Source organism: Haliotis rubra, unplaced genomic scaffold, assembly GCF_003918875.1.
Source record: "Haliotis rubra isolate DU_JTF1 unplaced genomic scaffold, ASM391887v1 Scf524, whole genome shotgun sequence".
NCBI lineage: Eukaryota > Metazoa > Mollusca > Gastropoda > Lepetellida > Haliotidae > Haliotis > Haliotis rubra.
Window position 1 is genome coordinate 632,366 of NW_025767218.1, and position 17,989 is coordinate 650,354.

The following is a 17,989-nucleotide window of genomic DNA, read 5'->3' on the forward strand; positions in this document are numbered from 1 at the left end:
TTGATTGGATAAAGCAAATCGGATTGGCCAATCATCGGTGTTATCACATACGCATTACAGTTATCCGGTCATGCGTAGAACAAATGTTATGATTTTGCAAGGAAATGGAGTTTGATGGTAAGTATAATATCGAACAGAAACTACGCCGTTACGTTATTAAATATGTTGATTGTAGTGGTTTGTTAATGGAGAATGTTCAGCCAGTTTAATCTCTCCACTCATAGCTCCAGAGAAATTGGCTCTCATTTATTTTGGGGTCAAGTAGAAACAGCTGACGTCTCAGTCACTGACGAGAATAGGGAAATGACAGGTCATCTGATTATGAGTGAGCAGTCCCGAGTGTTGGCTATTGTTACTAAATTTACATACCCATTGTTACGAGCAACAGCCCCGACATCAACGAGGACGTGTAATCAGGGAAGAGTTCACAACGTAAATCATATTTGCAGCAATGTTGATAAAGTACGTCATCACTGTTTACGTGCATAATTTCCTTTTTGCTGATACCAAAATAGCCCCCGAGTCGAGTCGCTCGGGACACAGAGTGGATTGTTGTAGAAGTTATTAATGAAACATGTGGAAACACTCATTCGGGGATCATCTCATACTGGGGAAGATGCGTCCAGACTTTGCTGCCATGTCCATGTGTTTTTGGTTAATTTCAATCTCAGTCAGTCACATGTGTTTAGTAACTTGAGTAATGCAGCATAAACATATTTTCTAATATTACATAATCATGATAATAGTGCATCCTCCATCCTCCTTCAGTTTACACTGATTGGACAACTAAAACCAGTGATTATGATAATGCTGGCTTTGGCGTATATGCTACATGGGCACAACATGTCCACCCTGATGATATCTGCATGGGGAGAGGTAGCAGTTGTGACATGAAGTTAAACTGCACAGACTGTGGCTGGAACTTTTTCAAGATAATCTTTGGTTCAGGTTGTCGCTAAAGTAACCACTCATGCTTCATTGTTTTAACATGTTTGAGTTTCATCATCATGATCCTAGATGATTGATATTTCTGTGTACATTTCATGAATTTAAGAAATGATTGAACAAAAACCACTGCTTTGGATTTAGTCAATTTTCCAAAAGGGCCCATGAAATACAAATCTGAATAGAACTGAGGATTAGTTTGAGTTAGCACGTTTATGTCCACATTTACTTTGTCTATCCTGTTTCATGTTTATTCATCTATCATATGATGGCTAGTACTTCTTGATGAAGAATTCTTGTTGAATCCAATCTGTAATTGATGCCTTGCCTACCTTAGATATGTTTAGACTGTCATGACATAATGAAAGTAAATCATTTTTTTTAACACTTTTCATCATTACGATATTTGCTCAAGACTCGGTACCACAATGCAAATTAGTCAGTCTCTAACGAGGCTATGTTTATATGCATCAGATTGCACGCATATGGCATGTATCATGTGTAGTAAAGACTGTCATTATGTTCCCTTCTGTAGACAATGGATTCATGCATGATAGTTGCCATGGTTGCTTGTAAATTGTCTCACCACACTCGTGATATTGTTATCTCAAAGGCCAAACTTTGCACATAACATCATTTTCAGTGCATTTCTGTCTTACTATAGTGAGTTTAATCAGCTGATCTTAGCAGACTCAAAAGAACAAACTCTGGTTTCAGACTAGTTACCATGGTTACTCCATGCAGTGTTTGATGTTGAGCCTGTAAGTCAAACAGTTTTAGATCAGTTCATTTTCTAGGAATGGTGACTGGTTGACATCCAAGATGTTTTGGAATTTTTTTCAGTTTAATAATGGTAAACAAGAATGTCCTATCTTCCTGTGATGATAAAATCATCAAGAAATATCCTTTTGTCATTTGATTCTGTCATTTTGACTTAACACCAGGGACCCATTCCACACAGCGATCTTGGTGCTATGATGATCGTAAGTCCATGTTAAAGTATGGGAGTTCACCTTAGAGCTAAGATCACTTTGTGCGAGAGGGACCAAGGGAACTGGTGTTACAAGTTGTGGAGTTAATAAGTCCCTGTGGGTAAAGTCATGTGACTATTAATCTTCTAGTGCCTCACAGTCAGCTTGGGTTATCCGGGGTAATAATAATCAGACTGTGTGCTTTGAGCATGCTTATGTATGGAAATAGCACCATAGAAATGCACTATTATTATTATATTCAAATTCTACTGCAAACAAAACTCACGGGCCCCAGAACTCTCCTTAATTTGAGATACTGGCAGGCCACTTAAAGTCCAGTCAGTATCTGACAGGAGTGTATACGGGGAAACCAAAGACCTCGGTTCGATTCCCCACATGGGCACAATGTGGAAACAAAATGTTACCTTGTCCATAAGTGAATGTTCTTTTCATGCTTATGCTCAAGAAAAATTCAATGTATAGTGCATGTTTTGTTTTGTAATTAATGTTTTTGCTGTGTGGGTTTTATTCCCTGTTGCTATTTGCATGATGATTTTGTTTGTAATGTTTCTGCACTGTGAGTTATTATTTGTAAATTTTCAGTGTTTTTTGCAGCAACGTTCACGTATGAAAGTGGTCCCTTACAGTATGTGGAATTTCCAAAGACAGAGGAACCCCTGTACATCCTGGGGGGAGAAGTACAGTACGCTGTATGGTAAGTGTTGATATAGGGCATGGGGAGTAGTATAGTATACACTTCAGTATAGTGTTCATACTGTGATATATCATTATATGTCAGATAAATCAACATGGTTTTATTTGTTGCAGAAATGTGCTTCCAGTATGCACAAACTTACATCATGGAGGAAAAAAAAAAGTCATATACAATATTATTCATTATGGCAAATTCTGATAAATACATTATAAAATACAGTACTCTTCCCTGTATATCATTACTTTACAAGACCATCACATTTCCTGTAAGGACTCTTGTAGTTCGTATTCGGCGTCCTCTGGAACCTTAGTTTTGCAGGGCAAGGTAAAACCTGTGTCAATGTTATTACTGTAGCAGGACGTGGAGTCATTCCACAGATGACATCCTTACCTTCTCAGCTTGCTGACACTAGGGTTGTAGGGCAAGGTTAAACCTGTGTCTATGTTGTTACCGCCCGCATAGGCAGATCCAGTTTATTAAATGACCCATGAAAAGTGTGCACTCGCCCTTTCTCAAAAAGCTGTATCCGCCCCTGCACCCTACAAGTAATGGAGCGTTTGTTGTTTTCAGACATGGAGGACCTGAAACATGACATAGTGACAAGGCTGTGGTTTACATACAGGAAGAACTTCGCACACATAGGTAGGACAAGTTGTACCTGCAGTAGTAGTAGTTGAAGTGATTTTCCTTTTGCTGTAGCTAAAGAAAGCATTTAAAATTTCTGCTCAGAATAATTCCTCAGTGACTGAAAACGTAGGTGATCAGGTTTTGCATTTCTGGTTGTGAGGATCTTTGCTCATTATGTCAATCACTGGATTGTTTAGTTACATATCTGTATTATGTTACCTCACACATAAATGTCGCTTTCTGACTGGCTGAGCGCGCTCTTCTATTATGTTCAATGTACCCAGCTTACAAACGAGTAACATTTCAATGTGCCCCACTGTCAATGGCAACTCATTTGGTACTTCGTGGTAGTAATTCTTTATCTCGAATAACATTGAATCACATATGATGTACGGAAATTACCGATGTTTTGCGAATGCAAATCGATGGAAGGGGATAACTCTAAATCTGTTTTTCTTGTCAGCAAAATCTAGCGATGGCTACAAAAAGATTTGTACCTGTGCTTCAAACAATTCAAAATTAACATTAAGGTGTTCGGTAAGATAAATACGTTGTTCACTGGTCCCTCGGGGCCCATGGGTTGATGTACCCTCGATGTTTGTTAACATAAACAAACATCGAGGGTACATCAACCCATGCCCCCCTGTGACCAGTGAACAACTTATATTGTATACTTTGAATGTTGCTGAGTGTGGCGTTAAACAACCAGCAACAAAAGTGTATTGACCTATAGTACGGTGGCTAGATGCTGTGCAGAAATTGTCTGTTTCCTATTTGCCTTCTTAACGGGAAAATCTGATTGCACAAAGGGTGAAATGATCCCTATTTTGCAGCTCTGTCCTAAGTGAGTGAGTGAGTTTAGTTTTACGCCGCACTCGGCAATATTCCAGGCGGGGGTCTGTAAATAATCGAGTTTGGACCAGACAATCCAGTGATCAACAGCATGAGCATCGATCTGTGAAATTGGGAATCGATGACATGTGTCAACCAAGTCAGCGAGCCTGACCACCCGATTCCGTTTGTCGCCTCTTACGACAAGCATGGGTTACTGAAGATCAATATTCTAACCTGGACCTTCACGGGTACTGTCCTAAGTAATGGGATACATGATCAAGTTAGACAGTCACATTGATTGTCATGACAAGTCCTTTGTCATATCCTTGTATTTGTTAAACAAGCCCACCAGAGCTGAAGGTAGCATGGTGTGTGACAGGTCATCGTGGATGTACTTGAAAAATACTGCAATTTACACGTCAAGTTTGGAATCCTGGATGTGTTTTGTATTCTGCTTGTTTAGACCAAACAATGAAAACCATCAGAAAAAACTCATTTTAAATAAAAATAGGTACACATATTCCAAGCAAGACGCAATACTCACAAAGTGTGCATCTTGATAACTAAAATACACTATGTTTTCTATGGAGACCGGGGACATTAGGGTACCAAGTGGTTATAGTGTTCACTCATGATGCTGAAGATCTAGGTTCTATTCCCCACATGGAAAGAATGTGTGAAACCCATATTTGGTGTCCCAAACGTTATATTGGTGAAATATTCCTAACAGCGGCGCTAAACCACTCACTCGCTCGTGATTCCATAGTTTGGTTGCCCTCTGCTGGTCTTCATTGGCAGGTCTATGCCTGAGTGTGGCATCCTGTGTGCTGTAGTGTTGGGAATTGGTTAAAATCTCATAATTGATGATTGGTCCATTACAACCGATCAATCATCGAAAATAATTGGTTAGTATCAAATGTTCCTGTTATCTTTGATAATGCACACAAACATGTAGTAATTTGGGTTTTCCAAACTGCACAACATCCATTTGCAAATTTTGAATATTTAAAGGAAGATTAGTATGTTAGGAACACAGATTTCCTGGATTGTTTAGATAAATTCAATCATGACTTGTAAGGAGCTTGTGGTGCTTATGAAATGTAAACTTAATGACACTGACAAAACCAACCTTGTGAAAAATGTTGTTGATGCAAACAAGTGTTCCAAGATTGGTTGCATTCGATTATGAGAAAACGTGTTCGATTGCTTGGTAGTTTAGTCATTGCGACCAACCTTCGATTATTTCAATTAGTCGGACCACCACTAGTGTGCTGAGTCTCTGTTGTGTATGCAGGTGGTTCAGGCCCCAACTCAGACCAGGGATGGGGCTGTATGCTGAGATGTGGGCAGATGATGCTGGCCCAAGCCCTGTGCAGCAGGCATCTAGGAAGAGGTGGGTACTGTGTGGGTTAAGACTGACTTGTAAACCAAAAGTCACCGTGTTCTATAATGACTGGTTGAAAAACATGATCGAATGGCATTCGATTCACGGAAATTGTAAGACTTTTCTCTGCATATTGACACATACAAATATCGCACACAATTGTATCGTTGCGTCGTCAGCAGTGGTGACGTCATTCAAATCACATTGTGACGTAAAATTGGAATGACGTCACAAATGAGCAGTTCCAGATGCTACCATGGGAACCAGCTGAAACGGCCAGCTGATGACACTTCACTGCTGTACCCATACACGATGTCAATGAGTGCAGACAGTAAAACCCATGTGGGCCTTTTGGTTTACTTTTGTGTTTACAATATCGATAAACATCATGTGTTGGCCAATTTCCATGTGTTGTTGAGTATTTGAAGCACGGGAATATTTCATTTGAAACCTTCGGCTAACGCCGTTGGTTCCAAATAAATTCCTGTGCTTCAAATACTCAATAACACCCGGAAATTGGCCAACACATGATGTATATCTCCTAAATGATACATTGCTCACGATACAAAACATATCACGATACACTGCTCACGATACAAAACATATCGCGATACACTGCTCACGATACAAAACATATCATGATACATCCCTCACGATACAAAACATATCACAATACACTGCTCATGATACAAAACATAACATATACACTGCTCGCGATACACTGCTCATGATACAAAACATATCACAATACACTGCTCATGATACAAAACATATCGCGATACACTGCTCACGATACAAAACATATCGCGATACACTGCTCACGATACAAAACATATTGCGATACACTGCTCACGATACAAAACATATCGCGATACACTGCTCACGATACAAAACATATCGCGATACACTGCTCACGATACAAAACATATCATGATACACTGCTCACGATACAAAACATATTGCGATACACTGCTCACGATACAAAACATATTATGATACACTGCTCACGATATAAAACATAACATATCGCGATACACTGCTCACTTATACAAAACATATCACTGATACACTGCTCACGATACAAAACATATCGCGATACACTGCTCACGATACAAAACATATCGCGATACACTGCTCACGATACAAAACATATCGCGATACACTGCTCACGATACAAAACATTCGCGATACACTGCTCACGATACAAAACATATCGCGATACACTGCTCACGATACAAAACATATCGCGATACACTGCTCACGATACAAAACATATCGCGATACACTGCTCACGATACAATATGTATCTCAGTACGCACTGTCCAGGCATGTGGAATCTATTGACTATGAATATTTCATAGCAGGATCAAAAGGAAAAAAGCCAGCTAGTAGTGAAAAAATGTTTTTCAATATTTGACTGACTAAAACAGTCAAAAGAGGAGCAAAATGACCGTACAGTCAAACACCATTGTGTTGAAGTTAATGGGACCTTGGTAAATACATCAAGTTATCCAAGGTTTAACACAACCAACAAAATATGATTGAGGAGAGAGATCATAAGTTTGACACATAAAACTTTAAGATGTCGACACCACATTGATTGACTGTATATCCAGTTGACTTTACATTGACTGCATTAAATGTGTACTATGAATGAGAGGAACACAGCAAAGGGAGACAATTTAAACAGCTCACTCTCCTGTGTTTAGTGTCATTGAACCAACAAATGATTCCCTCATGGGTAGAATCTTACAAAGTCCATTACTGGTCTTCCCTGCTGAAATATTGGCGACTTAAATCCCAAAACACTCGCTTCGTGTCATTTCAAAGTGTAATATGAGTAATGTACACAGCTTCTCTACAGGAAGAAACTTTGTTTTGATGATTTGACTGATTTCAAATAATATACATTGCAGCATGGAGGTGGGAGGCCAAGGAAGATAACTCTGACTACTGGCGACTACTGAAGATGTTCCAGGATAAGAAGAGTAGTGTTTACTCCATACATCAGATAGGTAGGCAGGGCATTGCCTCAGAGTTCAGCTGTGACACTGTTTCTTGGAGGGAGGGTGGAATTTTATCTTCAGGTCTTGTTCTCACAGCTCCAGGTTCAGAAATTGTATACTATGAGAGGATTCTGCAATCTTAAAATATGATGTTAAATATTAAATGTACTTCTCAACTCATTGACCTGGTTGGTGGTAGGGTAGCCTAGTGGTTAAAGCCTTCGCTTGTAACGCTGAAGACCTGGGTTTGATTCTCCTCATGGGTACAATGCATGAAGCCAATTTCTTGTGTCCCTTGTCGTGATAATGCTGGAATATTGCTAAAAGCGGCCTAAAACTAAAACTCACTCATTGACCTGGTTCAGAGTTCTCATGAGTGCATGGAGCTACGGGGTAGCCTTATTGTCTGCTCATCAGCTTGAAGACCGGGTTCGATTCTCTGAGAACCATGTGTGAAGCCCATTTCTGGTGTGATATTGCTGGAATATTGCTAAAAGTGGTACTCACTCAGTCACTGATGACAGCAGGGTTTTGTTGCTCTTACTATTAACCACTGTGTAAACCACATGAGTAACCAACATCAACTCATTGATCTATTTAGGCTCGACCAATTGTGCTTAAAAATAGTTTTGTAAAGATTATAGATTAGTAGATAGAAAATTGCTTGATACAATAGTTTTCAGAATATGCTTCTTCCACACCTTTTAATACTTTCATTATGATGGTTGGAATACTTAAACGGTACTTTGCTAAAGTGCTGTACTGTAGGTAAAAATAGAATATGTAACCTTGGTCTTTTTAAAAACACATAACATCTCACAATCTGATCATCTGTTGTGTTGACAGCCTCCATGGGCGAGTCTGAGGGCAAGGCGATTGGTCAGTGGTTCGGGACCAAACACAATAGCACAAGTACTCAAGTAAGCTTCATGATATGACATTATAAAATACTTGATTCTGATTGGTTAAAAAGCGGTATCCTTTACCAACTGAAACCTCTATAAACTTCAGTATTTGCACTAAAGCACTTAAGCCCTAAAAAGCAAAAAAAGGGTAGCCTTGTGGTTAAAGTGTTCACTCGTAATGCCGAAGTCTCTGATTTGAATCTCCAAATGGATACGTGTGATGCCCATTTCTGGTGTTCCAATGATATTGCTTGAATATTGCTAAAAGTGGTGTAAAACCCAACTCACTCATTTTGTCCATCGCCATTACCAATCAGTGCCATTAGCCACTGGCTTCCCTTCTTAAGAGCACGTTTGTTATGTTTTCACTTTTACACGGGTGAAAATAACCCATTGCCTGACGTCCAAGTCCAGTGTTTTTTTCTGTCGGGCATGCAAATTTGTATATCACGCTGTACCGGTGTCCAGTTGACTTTCCAATATTAATAATGTTATTTATTTAAAAAAATCAACACGAAAACGGCCGGTATAGTGGTCAAATTATTAGGGCAAGTGATTTTACATGTGCCACTGTACCGGAGTACACTAGCAATTTTAAAGTTATTTCCACCCCTGTTTTATTGCTTTCACATGGACAAATATAGCTATCTGCTTCCATGTTTTTCATTCACCTGATGAAGGAATAAGAATATACTCAATACATTGTGTTAATATAATTACAGAAGTTGACATTTATACAATTTTTCTTTTATGAAATAAATCAAGTTAAAAGGTTCAAAGTACTATTGTATTGTAATATGCTTAAAATTCTGTTATGTTCTCAACATGCCGAAAGGAGTATATGAGTGCCGAAAAATGCATTATCTTTAGTGCTATTTGTTAGAACCAGTGTATTAGTTGTTTATCGTTAGCTCATTCACTATTTCTCTTAATTATTATGATACAATGAATAGATGCAATAAGTATTCATGGAGTTAATGGTTTCCAACTTAGTTGACCCTCTTGTCTGCCATGTTTTTGTATTTTAGGAAGATTGCTGTATATGATGACTGGAGCTCGTTAGTTATCCATGTTGCTATGGACAACACTGTGATAGAAGATGATATCAGTAAGTTGTCTCGCCATGCCAATTGTAGACCTGGAACCTGTAAATATCTGGGTCTTCCGCAAGACCCATGCTTGTTGTAGATGGCAAATGGGATTGGGTAGGGGTGAAAAGGTACGCTCTTACCACGGTGTGTTACGTATTACGGTACAAAGTCTTCGGTTTGGTTCGGTACGGTTCGGTTCAGTTCGGTTCGGTATATGAGACATGATCATAATGCAGAAAATTGACAACAAGAGCAATCGAGCAAAGAAACGCATACATTTTGAAAAAATGATTTGATTTCCAGACATTTTAGAAAAAGTTTGAAAAGGTTAATAAAATGTTGGTTCGAAAACCGAAAATACTAAATTTTTGGATTGCATTACGGTATACCAAACCGAAAGCAAAATTCCGTGGTTATAATAATACCGCAGTATATCGTCTCACCCCTAGGATTGGGTTGTCAGACTCGCTGAGTTGGTTGATACATGTCATCATATCCCCATTGTATACATCAGTGTTCATGATGTCAATCACTGGATTGTCTGGTCCAGACTTGATTTTTGTATTGACCACTGCTGGAATAATGCTGAGTGAGGTGTTAAACAACAAATGAAAAAAAAACCAAAAACATTCAAAACCTGGGATGAGTTCTCAAGCTGATCTAAGTTGAGAGCTGAAGTTAAAGTAATAGAAGTGAAGTGTCTTGCATATTGTATTTTTATTTATTTCTATATCTTTAGGAGGTATTTGCTTGATAATTTTAGAAAGAAAAACTAAACTACAAAGGTTATTATAACATATGTTGTATACTTTCTCAGTGTAGTACAGATTCTGCTATATTTTGTGTTGAGTCCCATTCAGGATTTGAACCCACACTCTCAGAGTAAGACACCTGTAGTTTGTTTGCAGTGAGGGGCGGTGGGGTAGTCTAGTGGTTAAAGCGTTGGCTCGTCACGCTGAAGACCCGGGTTCGAATCCCCACATGGGTACAATGAGTGAAGCCCATTTCTGGTGTCCCCCGCCGTGATATTGCTGGAATATTGCTAAAAGCGGCGTAAAACCAAACTCAGTCAGTCAGTCAGTGTTTGCAGTGAAAACATACCGATGAATTTCTCTTTAAACAAAAAAGTAACTCGAATAAAGTGAAATTAAGATTGCGAATCATCATAATTTTACCTTAAAAACACGAGAACAAGTAGGGTTGGTCTAAGTTATTGTTCATCACGTTAATTTGATTCACTGTTCCAACTACTGTGCTTACCCCCTTATAATACAAATCAATAATAGCGATGTGAATCTATGATCGTTTGTTAAACAACTTTTTTCCTATGTTGAATAAAATTCTGAGATTTAAATGTTCAATTGGCAAGGTAAAATTATGAGGATTCACAATCTTCATTTCACTTTATGTGATTGACTATTTTGTTTAAAGTGAAATTCATCTGAACGTTTTCACTGCCAACAGACTATTGCCAGCACACAAAGTCAGTAATCTAACCCACTCAGCTACCACTTCCAGTTCTAAAAGCCGTTCAAAGAATATCAAAGTCGTTTAATTCAGATAATTATTGAAATTTACATCACAGTACACTACACCATTTCAGTACTTTACAGAACCTCATATTTCCTGTAAGGAGCCTTGAATAAATATTCAGAGGTCCCTTTGACCTGTATTATTGAAGGTCTGTTTAAAACTGTAAGACACTGAAATCTTTCCTTTCTCTGCAGGGAAATTATGCAGGCTTTTGCCAGAAAATGGCACGGAATATGTTGACATGAACGGATCAGACTCCAACGTCTTTCCCTCAACTCGGAGTTCCCGGAAGACACAGCCATTCACGATAAGTGGCAGCCTACAGACACAGCCGTTCTCACGGGGCGGCAGAACACATTCCCCAGGGAGCAGTCATTGTCTCGGTCGGTCGCCACCACGGAAACCTGTCAACTTGGACAAGTGGAAGCCCCTACTCCTTATCATTCCCCTCAGGTTGGGGCTGACAGACATCAACCCTGTATATTTTGATAGTTTAAAGGTATGACGAGGAACAAATTTGCTCTTTTTAGGAAACATCACAAACGATTTATTTCTATTGGTGTAACACAAAGCCCCATCAAGTGTGCAGGATGAGGTGAGCCCACAGCAAATGATTTTGGATTCATTTAGGAATTTGATGAATGTCACATCTAGATAGATAAGGTGAGATGGTTTTTTCGAAAGTTGCAACTTCCGTTTCTTTAGGCAGAACATCTTTATAAGTCTTCATGTCAGTTTGTACAGTCAGTGTGTTCGTATCTTTATTTTCATAGCTTTTGTCCAGGTGAGCTTTCAGTGGCTTCCGCCAACAGTTTTATGTCGACCATTAGTTTCAAAATATGCCCTTCCAGCACCAAGAACCTATTTTAGTAGTGCCAAAAGGACCCGTAAGTAGGCCACGGCACTTCACGAGACCTTAGTACTTCCGGTGACAAAGAAGTTTCATACTTTTTTGAATGATCTCATGGTTGTCAGTTGACATTAAGGAACCCATAATCCTTGCAGGAATAACACATTTCAGATCTAACCATCACCAAATTAGCCAACTATTATGACTGTCAATAGCTGTGAAGCCAAGAATGGTTGTACACTTGCTCCGGTCAAGAAAAGTCATATTTGGCAGTCGTGTAACTTTGAACTAGAACTGGTTCTTGAATATACGCTTGTCAGGGGAAATCTTTTACTGGAAGTAAGCTGGGCCCGGCTCAAAGGTAGCCGGGAACCAGCTTAACGAGACTTACAGGCCGTATACAAGGAGTTTCAAACACTGCAAATGATGAAAACGTACTGATACAACTGTCTATGAATGTCGAATACAAGTTTTTCTCTTCAAATCTAGATCTTAGTGCTCGCTACAAATAGGATCAGAGGACATCCCATTACAAATGTTGAGAGGTTTGGGACTTGTCATGAAGCCTGTGTATTTGTTTCAGAGCTGTCTTGCCTTGAAGCAGTCTGTGGGTATCATAGGAGGCAAGCCAAACCATGCCCACTGGTTCATAGGATATCTGGGTAGGTGGACAGCAGCGTCTCTGGTGTCATTATCTTGTCATTAGGTAATGTTAGTATTTTTGTTGAAAATGCTTACATGTTGTGTTGTGAATTCATTTTATTATGCAAGCATATTTTTCTGGCTACCTGATTGGTCTAGAGGCGGTCACGTGACCATCAACAGAAAAGCATATTGACTCCAACCCAGGTCCGACCAAAAGTCATATTGACCTGAGTTACTATGATGTCAAGCTATGACGTCATTCACGTCAAGCTATGACTTCATTCTATTGTTTACATGTCACAGTATTGTTGACATGACGTTATTGGTTTGTAGTGAAAATAAAATTACTTTTCTTGACTAAATGGACATGTTTTGGATTTTAGAAGCTTTTTTTCGGTAATTACATAACAAAACAATTATAGACTGGCAAGATCGGTCAATACCTGTTTTCATGGACCCGCGAAAAGCAATATTGATCGATAATTGTACAGTGTCATTTCCATGGTGATGCAAATTCACTGCATGTTCCCAGGGCTCTAAAAATTATATAAAAATGTTTAACAATATATATATATGCTTTGGATGTGATAGTTACCTGAAAGTGAAAAAAGAATCTGCAGAATAGAAACATTGATAATAGATGTTATTTGATGTATCTGAAATCTGAAACAACACTATCTAAATATATCCAGGGTTCTGGATGAAAATGAAGAGGTCCTTGTCATGGGCCAGTGTTAACTTAAAGGGTTCCTTCTACACAAATATCAGCCATGGCAATTAGGAACAGCAATTTAGTGAGCTGTAATTGTGATAGTCTTGCATCTTCATGTTTCTTAACTGATGTTCCAGGTGAAGAGCTTGTTTATCTTGATCCCCACACAACACAACAATACACTGACCTTGACCCCCGACTGGCCAATGATGACTCGTACCACTGCCCTTTCCCCAGTCGGATGAGACTGAGTCAGCTCGACCCATCGGTTGCTGTGGTAAGTCGAATGTGGTGTTTTGCACACAGTACCAGTTTCCCTAATTAGTCTCCTGATGCTAATGAAGGATGGGGATGGTGTTGTTGACTGTGGTGACGTCAGTATACGCGGTAATGTTGACTGAATATTGCCGAGGGTGGTGTGAAGCAACAACAATCAATGAACCGGTATTTACCGGTTCAGACATGAAAACGATACGTATTGCAATACGCTGATCGAAAACCGGTATTTTGACTTGCATTCGGAAAACTTCGTAACACTTGGAAGTCTTCGGGTATTTCCTTGTGTCATTTGTGCCAAATATTATTAAAATTTATATTTTGTCAGGATTAATAGTTTTTATTAAAGCTTAATCAAGCATAGTGATTTTGTTGTGTTCATGCTTTATGAATCAAGCATTAACTCGATTATAAAAATACTTCTTGCAATATATAGCAATACATATCACAATATATGCTTTCGCATCGCAATATATCGCAATATGAAAATTCTCTGCAATACCCACCCGTAATCATAACACAGGGTATTCAAAGTCATTTTAGGACTTCCGTGACTTTGCCATGTCGGATGAGTGGAGTGAATGTGCAGGAAATCATGTTCTCATTCCTAGTTCTATAGGTAACACCCGGGTTCGGTTCCCCACATGGGTACAATGTGTGGAGCCCATTTCTGGCGTCCCCCGCCGTGATATTGCTGGAATATTGCTAAAAGCAGCGTACAACTAAGCTCACTCTCTCACAATAGGTAACACACACAAACTGCAATTTGTTTTCGTACTTCGTTGCATATGTGTGCCGGCTTTTGACACTTTCTGTACTTGCATCAGTAGGTAGGTACAAGATGTACAAGTGCTATGTTGTCCATGTGAAGATCAGGTTTAGAATTGCTCTGCAGCAACCCATGCTTGTTATTACGGGATCGTTTGGTCAGGCTCACTGACTTGGTTGAAATGTCATTGTATCCCAATTACGTAGGTCGATGCTCATGATCTCAATCACTGGATTGTCTGGTCCAGACTTGATTTATTTACAGACTGCCGCCATCTGGCTGCAATTTTGCGGAGTAAACAACAAACAAACACAGCCATGTTGATCCTAATTATCAAATTTATCGTGACTGTTCTAATGACACAATAATATCCTTGTAAAAACTTTGCAGTATATCTTGCAATCTTGAACAAAGCAAATGATATGGCTGGAGCAATTTTAAATGGCCATTTAAATGTTTGTTCCTGTTTGTGCTATTTGGAAGTTATAGGATAAGATTTCTGTTTGAAATGTTTTTGTGTGGATGTTTTTGAGGCTGTAGTCTGTCTGTTGTTCTTGACAGGGGTTCTACTGTGGCACAGAGGAAGAGTTCACTGACCTGTGTCTGACATTCAACAAGTTCATCATCAAGGCCAGCAAGACGCCCATGTTTGAGTTGCACAAGGTCCGGCCTCCCCACTGGCCTCCAGTAGACACACCACCACGCAATAGGACAACATCAAACTCAGGTGGGCTTGCTCTTTGTGTCTGGGTTGTATCAGGATATGTGTCTGGGTTGTGTAGTGTAAGTGTCAGAGCTTATGTCAGGGTTGTGTTGGGTAAGTGTCAGAGCTTATGTCAGGGTTGTGTTGGGTAAGTGTCAGAGCTTATGTCTGGGTTGTGTTGGGTAAGTGTCAGAGCTTATGTCTATGTCGGGTTGTGTTGGGTAAGTGTCAGAGCTTATGTCAGGGTTGTGTTGGGTAAGTGTCAGAGCTTATGTCAGGGTTGTGTTGGGTAAGTGTCAGAGCTTATGTCTGGGTTGTGTTTGGGTTAGTGTCAGAGCTTATGTCAGGGTTGTGTTGGGTAAGTGTCAGAGCTTATGTCTGGGTTGTGTTGGGTAAGTGTCAGAGCTTATGTCAGGGTTGTGTTGGGTAAGTGTCAGAGCTTATGTCTGGGTTGTGTTGGGTAAGTGTCAGAGCTTATGTCAGGGTTGTGTTGGGTAAGTGTCAGAGCTTATGTCTGGGTTGTGTTGGGTAAGTGTCAGAGCTTATGTCTGGGTTGTGTTGGGTAAGTGTCAGAGCTTATGTCAGGGTTGTGTTGGGTAAGTGTCTGAGCTTATGTCAGGGTTGTGTTGTGTTGGGTAAGTGTCAGAGCTTTATGTCTGGGTTGTGTTGGGTTCAGTGTCAGAGCTTATGTCTGGGTTGTGTTGGGTCAAGTGTCTGAGTTGGGTATGTCAGGGTTGTGTTGTGTTGGGTAAGTGTCAGAGCTTATGTCTGGGTTGTGTTGGGTTAGTGTCAGAGCTTTGTCTGGGTTGTGTTGGGTAAATGTCAGAGCTTATGTCTGGGTTGTGTTGGGTAAGTGTCAGAGCTTATGTCTGGGTTGTGTTGGGTAAGTGTCAGAGCTTATGTCTGGGTTGTGTTGGGTAAGTGTCAGAGCTTTATGTCTGGGTTGTGTTGGGTAAGTGTCAGAGCTTATGTCTGGGTTTGTGTTGGGTAAGTGTCAGAGCTTATGTCTGGGTTGTGTTTGGTAAGTGTCAGAGCTTATGTGTCAGGTTGTGTTGGGTGTAGTGTCAGAGCTTATGTCTGGGTTGTGTTGGGTAAGTGTCAGAGCTTATGTCTGGGTTGTGTTGGGTAAGTGTCAGAGCTTATGTCTGGGTTGTGTTGGGTAAGTGTCAGAGCTTATGTCTGGGTTGTGTTTGGTAAGTGTCAGAGCTTATGTCAGGGTTGTGTTGGGTGTAAGTGTCAGAGCTTATGTCAGGGTTGTGTTGGGTAAGTGTCAGAGCTTATGTCAGGGTTTTGTTGGGTAAGTGTCAGAGCTTATGTCTGGGTTGTGTTGTGTTGGGTAAGGTCAGTGTCAGAGCTTATGTCTGGGTTGTGTTGGGTTAGTGTCTGAGCTTATGTCAGGGTTGTGTCTGGGTAAGTGTCAGAGCTTATGTCTGGGTTGTGTTGGGTAAGTGTCTGAGCTTATGTCTGGGTTGTGTTGGGTAAGTGTCAGAGCTTATGTCTGGGTTGTGTTGGGTAAGTGTCAGAGCTTATGTCTGGGTTGTGTTTGGTAAGTGTCAGAGCTTATGTCAGGGTTGTGTTGGGTTAGTGTCAGAGCTTATGTCTGGGTTGTGTTGGGTTAGTGTCAGAGCTTATGTCAGGGTTGTGTTGGGTAAGTGTCAGAGCTTATGTCTGGGTTGTGTTGGGTAAGTGTCAGAGCTTATGTCTGGGTTGTGTTGGGTAAGTGTCAGAGCTTATGTCTGGGTTGTGTTGGGTAAGTGTCAGAGCTTATGTCAGGGTTGTGTTGGGTAAGTGTCAGAGCTTATGTCTGGGTTGTGTTGGGTAAGTGTCAGAGCTTATGTCTGGGTTGTGTTGGGTTAGTGTCAGAGCTTATGTCAGGGTTGTGTTGGGTAAGTGTCAGAGCTTATGTCTGGGTTGTGTTGGGTAAGTGTCAGAGCTTATGTCAGGGTTGTGTTGGGTAAGTGTCAGAGCTTATGTCTGGGTTGTGTTGGGTAAGTGTCAGAGCTTATGTCAGGGTTGTCAGGGCTTATGTGTTGGGTAAGTGTCAGAGCTTATGTCTGGGTTGTGTTGGGTTAGTGTCAGAGCTTATGTCAGGGTTGTGTTGGGTAAGTGTCAGAGCTTATGTCTGGGTTGTGTTGGGTGAGTGTCAGAGCTTAATGTCTGGGTTGGCAACAGAAATGTTGTTTCTGACAATAGGCAAGATGTTCCTGACAATAGACAAGTTGTTCCTGACAATAGACAAGGTGTTCCTATTGTATTCCTGACAACACACAAGGTGTCTCTGACAATAGACTGGTTGGTCCTGACAATAGACAAGGTGTCTCTGACAATAGACTGGGTGGTCCTGACAACACACACTATTATCTGTATCTGTTCCAGATTTCACAGTGCTGGACAGTGCAGAAGGAGGGACCAAGTTCGACAGTGAAGAAGAATTCGAAATTTTATAGGGACGTTTTATCTGCAAGAAAACAAAGTATTTTATGGAGAGTCTTTATGTTGAATATTTTATGTGGCACCATTGTTACATAAACCTTTTATTATTGCATGCAATGCGAAAACAGCCAAATATTCACTGCAGATGGGAGAATATAAAATAACGTAGGAGGCACTTGTGTGTGAGACAGACGAGTTGCAGGACACTATGTGAAATAAGAATACCATCTCAAATGTTTTTCAGTAGTATTCCTCAAGACTTTTTAAATGTTGATACATTAAGTTCTGTATTATTATCAAAGCTTTATGCAAGTGTATTTGTGTTTTAAGTCATCCTAGGGTATCCAGTGAATTACATCGCCATGCCGTAACAATAATGGCCTCATTCAGTGCCTCGTCTTTGTGTTCCATGAGAAACAGTGCTTAGAGTCGGGAACAATGGATATGGTGATGTATCTTCAGCCAAAAAGCTGTGGTTGTGTATAGATTGTCAATATTGAGATACTTACATTTGATAATGAAGAATCCACAGTACATTTATCAAGATTTATGATTATATGACAGCGAGCTTCTAACATGACTGGGTGGTG

General features: G+C 40.1%; 1 protein-coding gene across 1 annotated transcript; it reads left to right on the plus strand.

Moving 5' to 3' along the window:
- Window positions 1-80: 80 nt before the first annotated feature.
- LOC124252787 (cysteine protease ATG4B-like) lies at window positions 81-17,615 on the plus strand. Its single transcript, XM_046686442.1, is given in 13 exon segments — window positions 81-117; window positions 2,520-2,631; window positions 3,202-3,273; window positions 5,387-5,485; window positions 7,393-7,491; window positions 8,329-8,372; window positions 8,374-8,402; window positions 9,416-9,495; window positions 11,206-11,510; window positions 12,445-12,523; window positions 13,356-13,495; window positions 14,825-14,990; window positions 17,343-17,615. Coding segments are annotated over 13 exon segments (1,299 nt in total). The 5' UTR covers window positions 81-114; the 3' UTR covers window positions 17,414-17,615.
- The last annotated feature ends 374 nt before the right edge of the window (window positions 17,616-17,989 follow it).